At 45.1% G+C, this 10,935-nt stretch overlaps 1 protein-coding gene across 1 annotated transcript; it reads right to left on the bottom strand.

Annotated features, from left to right (window-relative positions):
* Positions 1-466: 466 nt before the first annotated feature.
* Positions 467-9,829, bottom strand: NPY (neuropeptide Y). Its single transcript, XM_075495560.1, has 4 exons — positions 9,707-9,829; positions 9,308-9,495; positions 3,901-3,981; positions 467-735 (listed from the first exon to the last, which is right to left on the bottom strand). The coding sequence occupies exons 2-4, from the start codon at positions 9,493-9,495 to the stop codon at positions 711-713; spliced, it is 294 nt and encodes a 97-aa protein (XP_075351675.1). The 5' UTR covers positions 9,707-9,829; the 3' UTR covers positions 467-710.
* Between the last annotated feature and the right edge of the window lie 1,106 nt (positions 9,830-10,935).

The following is a 10,935-nucleotide window of genomic DNA, read 5'->3' as shown; positions in this document are numbered from 1 at the left end:
ATAGCTGTAGATTTGTTCTGTTTTATGAGTTACTTTAGATATTGTTTTCTGCTGCTTTGCATATTGCCAAAACAAAGATCTTACATCTGTTTCATTTAAAATTCCTAATTCAGGCTTACCGCCAAGCTTCAAACCAGTTTTGAGGAGTTGGCACAATTAAGCAGTGACTTATTCCTTTGTATTTTGAAAACGCTATTCATTTTAATACATTTGTCAATGTAAGTACTAAGTAAGTTTTTAGTATGGTGATTCCGAAAAATCACCTCCCAGAACACTATTTTCCTAAATTATGTAGTCTGCGATAAATTATTTTAAGCAGTTTTGTATAAATCAAGCAGTTGAGCTGAGTTTGAGGCTACAATAAACGATGCCTTTATCTTAATTTGCACACTAATTACTGTAATAACTGTGACACTATTGTTGTCCATACTACTTTAGACTGCAGGGAGGTTATAATTCCGTTTTAATAGTTTAAAACAACTCTTTGCTATACCAATGACAGGGTGGCTTGTTTTCATTTAGTATGTTATATTTTGGAATGCACAAATAATTTATTTAAATAAAGGTATATACAAATATGATGAAGGAAAAACTCTACAGAATTCAGTACAATGGCTGCATGCACTGGGAGTGACGCTATGATTTGCTTCAGAGGCATGGAGTATGAACTGAAAACTAGGAAAAGTTTTGACGGTGTGCTGAAAATCCCATCACCACATCGAAGGGTCTTCAAACCTGCAATAGATATTACGAATAAAAAAAATGATTAAACACATTTTAAAGCCCCTTCTAAAAAATCCAAAGTTAGAACTACCTAAAATTTTCATTTTAATAATAGCAGCAATAAGAAATACATATGCATATTTGCAGTTGAAGATTGTATATGCAACTCACATCAAAGCAGAGGCATCCTGGTTGGCCAAATGTCTACACTTTGGTACCAGAACTTGCCCCGCCACACTGCTGCCCAGATGGCATGTTTTTACACCACTGAGACTCACTGCAAAGCTGCTTTATGCCATTAAGAAGCACTTAACGAAATTCAGCTAGAAAACTATACGTTGAAATACAAATAGAGATATTTTTCACTCTTACTCAGGAGTAAACAGTTTCCAAAGAGAATTCACTGAGCCAAAAAAAAAAAACCAACCCAAAAACCACATGTCATGCTGTTAGCACCTTCAAACAAAACTGAAGTCCACAGCCACCATCTTAAAATATTATTGCGGTATTCCACTGCTCAATATCAAACATTTGAAATACATGTTGAAAGGGGTGTTGAGGGCAGGATTTGACCTAGAGGTCCTCTGCTTGCAAAGAGCTGTTCTGCCTACCCAGCAAGTAAGTCAACAAGTGGAGAACATGGAGAGAGACAAGAGGAAATGCATTTGCCATATATTTTGCCATCTAAAAGTTGGGCATCTAGTCTTCCTTCACAGTCACTGGGGAGACACTGACACTTTGAGAGGGCAATTGATCCTGCCCATTTTCAGATGGAAGGCTCATTTTGGAGATACCCATCCCTCCGACTGACTGCAAAGGCAGCCTAGACAACTACTGCAAAATAGATACCTGACTTTTAAAGAGACAGTAGTAAGGGAGACGCATCCTGTTATTGAGTTTTAAAGGTTTTCTCATGACTCCACAGGCTCGACAAGATCAGAAACATGCCACATCACATGTTTTTGTCATAAGAACTTATTCGTACTCAGGTCAAGGTGCCTCCTTTTTTTATTCCTTCACTTCCTATATTTTAACTGGTTTCTATAAGAATCTCTCTAAACTTTCTTTATATGGTCAGACATACACCTAGACTGCAAAATACTTTGGGGCATATATGAGGCAGCAAAAGTAAAATGTCAAACCAGGCCAGCCAAGCTGAATACAGTTAAGTTGTTTATTAATACCTCAATATTTAGTTACAAAGTTTGTTCCCAAGAACTCATGAAGTGCGTCTCTCTCTCACTGATTCACTGAGTGCAAATTACATCTGCTCCGTAACTGGCTGCGTATATAACTATTTCTAAAAGATACTCTTCATTAATTTCAGTTCAGACTAATACCAGCCTGCCTTTCATTCATTCAGCCTGGCTTCCTCCAGGAGGAAGGCTTAGGCAGCCATGTTGTACCTGGTCATATTTGCTGTGTGTCCAGCTGTCCACCCCTGCATGCCTCCCCTAACTTCCCCAACAGCTTTCAAACCCTCTGGACAATTTCAACGAAGTCAGAGACAGGTACAGATATCTCAGAGATATTAAGTTCCTGACGTGCCATGAAACACAGGACTGAGGAGAAAGAAGATTTAATTACGTCCTCACATGGAGGAAAAAGCTGGAGCGGGGTCCAGAATCCATACAGGGTTTTATCCTAGAAAACATATCCATAGGAAACTAGACATCATTGTTCCCAGGACTCCCATAATTGTCATCGATGAATGACAAATACCATACTCAGTTTAAAGTGCTGTTACTTGGGGTATGAAATAAAAATCTGTTTCTCATCAATTCTTGATCTTAAAAGCAGACTAGTTTGTTATTTTGCTCATGAGTTTTTGCTCCCTGGTGTGTTCTAAATAGCATTATTGAAACAATAGTAATAACCATAAAGTTTTGTTATGAAGGGGTGAAAATTACAGAGAGTATTGGACTTTGTACTACCCTGTGTGATGCCTCAAATTCATGGCAGCGGAAATTTCCCATTATGTGAGGGCTCTGCCTTGTCATTACCAAACACAAAATAGTCTACTACATTTCACTGCACTCCATGCAGTTTTTTACATAAGCATCTGCAGAGAAAACTGCATCCCCACAGCTGCGGTTAGTCATCAAACCATAAGTCAATGGTCTCCCTGTGCGCAGAACCGCAAGCCTCACGGACAACCTCCCTTGATGGCAGTAGACATTTTGGTCACCTTTCAGTGACAAGATCACGCCCTAAGTTCAGTGCTACAGACTATTGCGCTTAAGTACTTAACTAGTCTAATTGAGCCTTTGCACAGCGGATGAAAATGCAGAGCATTTGCTTGTAGACTCCTGAGATGACTACTGCATAAAACATTTATTTCTGCAGTAGAAGTACTATCAGCAAACTTCAGGCTATCAGTAAAGGCTTAAACTGAGCTCATTCATGCTTGATTGTAGGCAAAACTAAACCCGATGTTTTCTTTCATGAGACAAAAACCTCCCCTATCTTACTTTTTCAACATACTTACTTTTAGCTGTGTAAATTGTAGTCACTACTACAGTATCTTACATTATAGCTAAAGTGTCATTATCTAACTAGATAAATACAATTATGTACATGTGAAATCCCACTTTTGCTTGAAACACCACTGTTACTTTAAACCAAGTGCAAATGGAAATGTAAAAGGCCTTTTTTCCCTTTGTAAAATATTAGGTACAAAGCCAATGTGAAATACTGTATTTTAAAGACCTGTCATAGCTGTTCATTTGTGTATAAATTAATGTATGTGCATATTTACCACTCGTACGTCTTTAGAGGAAACATGTAAACCTGTTTGAGTAGCAAATGAGTAGAAACATGCCATTTTGGGGGCTCTAATCTGTCATCAGGGATCAGCATACAATTCTGTGTAATAAAGCCCAGTAAGGGGCAAGCGTTGTGGGAATGCTTCCCTTCCTCCAAACAGCAGGCATGGCCTGCTCCCAAAATCAGGAGAGGAGGAGCTTGGGCTATGTTATATCTGGTAAGGCATTTCTTGCATTCATAGATGGTGCTAGCTCTTAACAAAAAAGGAATTAAAAATGTTTTTTCAGGACATGTTTACCCAGCTGTTGGTGGCATATGTTTTCTCCCTGTGAAACATATTTATTGATAACAAATGAAACTGTTAAATCTAAATGAGAAGTGAAAGCCACCACAAAACTTCTTCATACATACCTGGATCTAGGAATATTTTCTGTGCTTTCCCTCAACAAGAGGTCTGAGATCAGTGTCTCTGGGCTTGATCTCTTTCCGTATCTAAGGAAAGAGAAAAAAAGTATATTTTTGTATATGTCAGTTTTTAAAAAATGAAGACTAAGCATGGAACCATTAAACATTTTTTTTCTGAAAAAACTGCATAGAGCAGACATAAAGACAACTTTCCAGCAAGTATTTTAACTTAACTTGACTTAGCCATGTGAGAAAATGTTCACTCTTCAGTATTTCTTTGGATATATTTTTCCATAATCATGTTACATGATAGTGTTGAGAAACTGAATATTTCTCAATTGGAGGGCTGTTCCCGGATACTCTAAGGCCTTGCACGTCACTGATGTGAGCACGGAGGAAGGGGGAGGAAGCTGTGCATGATGTGACCTCCGAGCATGTCATTCCTGCCTACAAACCCAGTTCCATCATCTCATTAACTTAAGCACTGTTTTAGATGCTACTGTATTGTAAATGAGGAGTCAATTTTATCTATTAAGTGAATAGAAAACTAACTCAGATAGGCCTTATTATCCAAGGAACTAGCCAAGATCTTTTAAGATAGCTAGTACATTTGGGGCTGCCCAACACATAGCACATTAGGTTGTAAAAACTGAGCTACCACAAGGTAATCATCACTTTTGAACTACGAGGCCATGGGAGAGAAAACTTTCTGAATCAGAGTTCTTCGATTAAATGGGATATCACCAGCTTCCTTCCAGCAGCTGTCTTTCTACTGCTTTTTTTTTTTGTAAATCCTGGATGCTATACATTGCTCAGCAGTTAAAAGTACTGCAATTCCTGGTTCTTGGGAAGGAATTTGCTCTTTTCCTGAGAAAACAGAAGCGACAATGAGCAGCCAGCTTGACAGATACTTCTTCGCTAAAAGGATTCATTAGCCTAAGAGTGATAACTGTAAGCAAATGCTCCCTTGGTTGGAAAGAATTAAGATCATGGTTTGTAACTTGTGTATGTAATTAGTCTGAATCACAAAGTGCATTAACAGATAACAGCTTTGTGAATGCTGCTTGAGTGAAATTCTGATTCCAGAGAAATCAAAGGTGTAATTAAGGACTTAGATTTTTTCCATTGCTATCAAGATGTTTCTCCAATGACTTGATCTAAATTTTGGGGGAAAAAACCAAAAAACCTTCCCAAACAAAAGCTAGGAATTTTACCTGTTGATGGCGTGACTTACTGAAAAGTGGAAACGTATCTCACTTTTCAATCATCTTATTAAACTTTTTGCATTTTTACATTGCCTTAATCATTTCAGTACATCACCTGTGCCGCACAAAGACAAAGCATCAGTTTCAGAATTTTAAAGTAAATTTTTTAGTCTAAACTGACTGAAAGCAGGTGTCTGAAAAGAACCAGCCAGACATAGTAAAATGCTATTACAATAATGCAATCAAGCATGATGCTGAATCAAATACCTTGCACTCCATCACCACAAAGGGATTTCTTTCTTTCTGTTTCCCTATTCCAATTAATATGTATGTGACCTGGACTTCAACTGAGGGGGAATCTAATTTGCTGTTGTTTTAAAGAAATCGATTTAACAAATCAACAACTTGCTCCAACAGCTTACACTTGGGCAAAACTCCCACTAATCTCTTGGAAAGGTTTGTCTGAATAAGAAATGGGTAGCAACTCTCCAGAGTGCAGAGATTCGGACAAATCATGAAGATGACTGTGTTGGGGAGATACCTTTTGTACGAGTCCCTTCGGCGCCTTGGCTAGACCAGCGCTGCTACCTGTGCTGGGCGGACCCACCATGTCCTCACATAGCAAAGCTGCACACGAGGCGATTGCCAGCTGCGACCAACTGGGCTGGCCAAGGAGCAGCAGCTCTTCCTGTGTCAGATGCCTGAGCCTCCTGTCTGCCCCATAATTTTGCCATGGGGAAACAACCATGCTACAGCCATAATAGCACAAGAGGCCATGGACAAAGTCAATCTCTTCCTACTGAAGGAAATCCTTGGAAGATCTTTGCTCCAGCTGCTTCGTGCTTTTCTCCTTGCCTACCCTGCCCAGCTCTGAGACAACGTGACCACAGAAAGCCAGGCTTTTATTTGCTGTTTGGGAAACACTTTTATCAAATATTATCGCTGTTTTAAAAGAACAAGGCTCCAAGCTTTGTGACAATACCTGGTCAGGTTTTACGCTCAGCTTGAGACATCAAGGCCTTTTTTAAGCCATGCTGATAACCCACAACTCCAGCTGAAGTCAAAGGGACTGAAGAGTAAACATACTTATTCTGATTAGGGACATAGTATCGCAGACTCGGTGAAATCTCAAAGCTTCCTATGAAAACTTGGGCCTTGGGAGTCAAATCCCATCGATGCCCAAGGCCAGCAACAGGAGCTGAGGGATCTCAGAAGCATCATGTGGGTCTGATTCAGAAAACTGCCAAAAAACCCCAAGCTCTCAAGATCTGCTCCATTCCCCATTAAAGGGTGTTGACATGAAGTGGGAGCATGAGTACTGACACAGTCAGATACGCTTTCAGATATTCTCTGTCCTGCCTATAGTTCAAGCCAGCTCCAGCAGAAATGGCCTTACTGTTTTGCAACAGCACAGAAGAGCCACAGATTCATGAACAAGCTATAAGGGACAAGAAAGGAAGAGGGCCTGTGGGCAAGAGGGAGCACAGGTAGTACCAAGTAGCAGAAGGAGGAGTGATTCAAGTAAAGATGGACTCTGCAAAAAGCCCCCTGAACAGTGCAGTAGAAGGGTATGAGGCAAGGACCACAGGACAGTTTTGAGGACAGATGTGGGACTAATCCAAAGACATACAGACATCCGCAGGGTAGGAGTCTGCGTCTGTGCTGGTTGCCTTAGGCTCTCTTTTAAGTCATAAAGACCTGGCACATAAGGAACAAGGGATCTCATCAGAAATGAGAAGTCTGAAACAGCCCTGGTGACCTGCACCCTACAAGGACCTGTTCCCCTTAGCTAACCTCAAAGGGGTATAAAGCTGACATGCACAGATGTCTAAAGCTAAGTGAGATGAATCTGAAGGAGAAGGATCTCAAAGGAGAGAGGGAGCAAAGAAGCCACACAGACAAGGTCTAAAGACAAGAAGAAAAGATGGTCTGGAAGAAACTTCATGGGAGCTGGGGTAAAGACCTTGTGGGTCACAGTAGCTCAGAGGGGAATGACACTCAAATGCTTGGGTTAGGCCAGAAGCAGAAGCCAGGAGGATGAGCCGAAGGTTATTCATAATCAGAAAAACATCAAACAAGACAAGACAGATGAACCTGAAGAGAAAAAAGCATCCATCTCCTCATCCTTTCCCAACGTGCTCTTAGTGCTCCATCTCACCAGTTGCAGCGACCAGGCTGCAGGCACCAGGTCTGGCGAGAGGCACAGCTTGCTCACACACCCTCAGGAGGAGCAGGGCAAGACCCTGGACCCCTCGTGCCCCCTCCTGTTACAGGGCTCCCAAGCAGCACCATGCACAAAAGGCAGAGGTAAAAAGCTGTAAGAAGAGAGAAAGCTTCGAGCACATCTACTGAACCAGACCAAACGATCATCCTTAGACCAGTCCAAAATGCTTCAAAAGTTATTGATTCATTTTGCAAGTGACTGTGTCACTGCCGAAACAGGGAACCTCCAGGAGCTCAGTTAAGCTTTCCAGAGGTGGCCGTTACTTTATTTCTGCACTGTTAATTCACCACACAGTGGAAACAGCACACCTTTTTTTTTTTTCAGTTAACCTATGTAGTCAACTTTAAAATGTGTATCATGAAGTTGCCATTGTGGTGGATTTTTTTCTGCCAGCTTTCTTGTACTTCCAGGTCAATTCTGTTCCCTTTAACTATGAGAGGGTGGGTGGGAAATTTTGGTAAAATCTGAAGAACAAAATCTAAATTCTGCATTGTTTTATCCATCAGCAACAATAACTATTTCAGTTAATTTCAAAACCCAAATTCACACAGAAGAATAAAAGCAGTCTCAGTCTCTGAGTTGTGTACTTGCACCCCAGAAATTAGGGAAAAAAAGCTATGCGGTCAACATTAAAGCAAGCATACAGTGCATGCACCAGAGGTGGAGTTTGAATACAGAAAGGAGGGTTCATTTGGCTGGGTTTGGGGTTTTTCGTTTGTTTGTTTGTTTTTAAATATGACCTGGGTTTGGACAAGAACCACCTTTGAAATCAGAGAAGAAAGAAACGAAAGAAGAGATGAGAGACCAGCCTGGAGATCCCACCGCACATAAGGGAAAAGGGCCTTGGAGGCAGAAGTCGTGGATCAGATTATTTTAGCAGTAATCTAGACAAAAAGTTCTCCGAGCACAGACTATCGCACAGAAGCATGCCATATACATGAACAAGTTGTGAATATTGCTTTAAAAGTTCAGGACTGAAGAACTGTATTTTTATCAACCTCTTCATCTGTGTTATGCTATTAGTGCACTGGCAGACAATGTTATGGGTTTGCTGGGAAAGCTCTCAGTTACACGATAGCCTCCCTTCTAATTTAATTCTTCAGACTTCTAGAGGGACAAATGAAAGCCTAATTTTAGACCTCTCATCTGGTTTTGATATTAAACAGATAGATAAATATGTCAAAGCTCTTTTGGGTCACACACTGTTCAGAGACCTCAGGGGAAACTTCTATTAATCACACAGTCTAAACTGGACAGATGCTCCCAAAGAAAACGATTTTTCATAATAATTTGCACTTTTTTCAGACTGAGTCTTTACCCCTACTTCAACAAGCACAGTCATCCCAGAAAGCCAGTTTAGAGCCAGGCAGGTTCAAGTCACACTCTTTTCTCTTTCACCTTGGGCTTGGGTTCTTGCTGGTGGTCTTGAGAGAGTTTTTGTTAGGACTAGTGCGTTTTTTCACACTCACAGCTGCATGAAATAGCCGGCAAACCAGAAAGCATCTGGACTACTACAACTCCTCAGCAAGGCTAGAGGGGTACTTTTTCTCACCAAAATCTTCACTAGCAGCAAAAGAAGTGGGAAACTGCTCCTACTGCCCTATCTAACTCTCTCCAGCTCCCAGGTTAGTTATGTTTCCTCTCCCCGTGCACGCTGCCCTGCGGCTCACGCTCCTGCCTGCCAGCCTGTCTGCGCCAGGGCTAGAACGGGCTGAGAGAGCAGAGGCAGCATCAACACCCCTGCCCCTTCTGCCAGCTCGGGTGGTGGAAATTCAGCTCTGGACCCAGAAGCAACTCAGGGGTGCATGGCTGTCCCTCTCTAAAGGGAGTCTGTGCAGCACGTCTTCCTCCGTGTTGGTAGGGGAAGCAGGGCGAGACACCCAGGTGCGAGGGGGCACCCCACTTCCCTCCCCTGAGCCTCGCCAAGGAAAAAGGCAGCCCGGGGAGCAGGAAAGGGGGATGCCGGCCGGGCCGCTCTGCCTACCTCTGCCTGGTGATGAGGTTGATGTAGTGCCTCAGCGCCGAGTAGTATCTGGCCATGTCCTCTGCGGGGGCGTCCTCGGCGGGGCTGTCCGGTTTGGAGGGGTACGCCTCTGCCAGCGTCCCCAGGCAGACCAGCAGCGACAGGGCGAAAGTCAGCACCGACACCCACAGCCTCACGGTACCCTGCATCTGCACGGTGGGGTGGGATGGGGGAGAGCCGCCCTCAGCACCTGCCCCGACGGCGGGAGCTGCGCGGCCGCCCCAGCGCGCCCCGGCCCGGGCCGCCCCGCGCCCTCCGTCCCCGTCCCCGTGTCCGTATCCGTATCCGTCCCCAAACCCAAGCCCAATCCCAAACCCAAACCCAAGCCCAAGCCCAAGCCCGCCCCGTCGCGGCACTCACGGCGGCGGCTGCAGCGGAGCGGCTCTCGGCTCAGCGAGGCGCTTCTGCCCGTGGGTCGGGGCTCCCGAGTGCGGGGCTCCGCGCCTCGCCGGGGTGTTTTAAGGCTTCCCCGGCAGGCAGGAGGGGCCTCGGGCGATCACGCCTCGCCTGCTCCGGGCCCCCCCGCCCCGCTCCGCCTGCCCCTGCCCCGGGAGGGGCACCGCGGCCGCGGCCGGGCGGGGCCGGGCGGGACCGAGGGGGCGGGCGCCGCCGCTGCCCCCCGCCGCCCGCGCACCGCCCCCGCCGCCCCGGCAAACCCCACTCGCGGGCTGCAGCCGGGCTCTGCCCCGGGCTCTGCCGCCCGCCCCGCGTGTCCCGCGTCCGGCCGTGGGAGCCGGGTGCCCGTCATGCGGAGCCGCCGCGCCGCCCGGTGCCCGAAGCCGGCAGGGGAAGGGGAGCGAGTGTGGGCAACGAGTTTGCCCCGCTCCTACGGCACCGGAGGGGCCCCAGGCTTGAGCTTCTTAGCAGGGTGCTGCCGAACATAAAGCCAAGAAAGCAAGACGGTTTGGGGCAACCAGAAATACCAAATCAGTGCCACAGGCTCAGATACCTACTAAATGGGTAAATCTTGAGGCTTAACTCCCCAGGGGACTGGCAGCAGAGCTGCAGCAATGAATTTGTACCTGCCTCCGTGCCCACTCTGCCGGGGAGACCTTGTACAGCCCTGCCCAGGGCTACTTTTCTGAGTGGCTTTCCTAAAGTGACTTCGTTCTGTTTTATTCCTGTGCCTGAGCCACATGCCACAGAAAACAGCTCACCGATGCCATGGGATCACGGCAGCCTTTCCAGTAGCTGTCCTGACCCAAGGGAACCACTGCTGAATCTGGGACACGGCAACTTCTCCCAGCAACATGGGACTACAGGGACTGATCCGGCCAAGGTGCCAGATTTATGTGTCTCCCTAAACTTGTCGAGACCTAGAGTCAGTGGGGAGAGATGGGCACCCTGACAGGGATCTGATCCCTCGTACAACGGAGCTCTGAGATAAGCAGAGTGGGCATCTTCTGGCTTCTTCTCCACTTCTCCCTTCTCCACTGATTACAGCAGCAGCCTAGGCAACTAGGCTAGACTAGCCACCTGACTACCCGAGTGCCTGAAGTTGGGTAAGATGAATCCAACCCAAACAAAGTTTCAGAATTTGTTGAAGAGTTTGGTAGAGTTGGAAACTATTCATACATGTTAGTAAAATT

The sequence above is a fragment of the Mycteria americana genome, chromosome 2 (assembly GCF_035582795.1).
Source record: "Mycteria americana isolate JAX WOST 10 ecotype Jacksonville Zoo and Gardens chromosome 2, USCA_MyAme_1.0, whole genome shotgun sequence".
Lineage (NCBI taxonomy): Eukaryota > Metazoa > Chordata > Aves > Ciconiiformes > Ciconiidae > Mycteria > Mycteria americana.
Note: the sequence above shows the minus strand (reverse complement) of the source record. Positions and strands in the feature narration are given on the sequence as shown.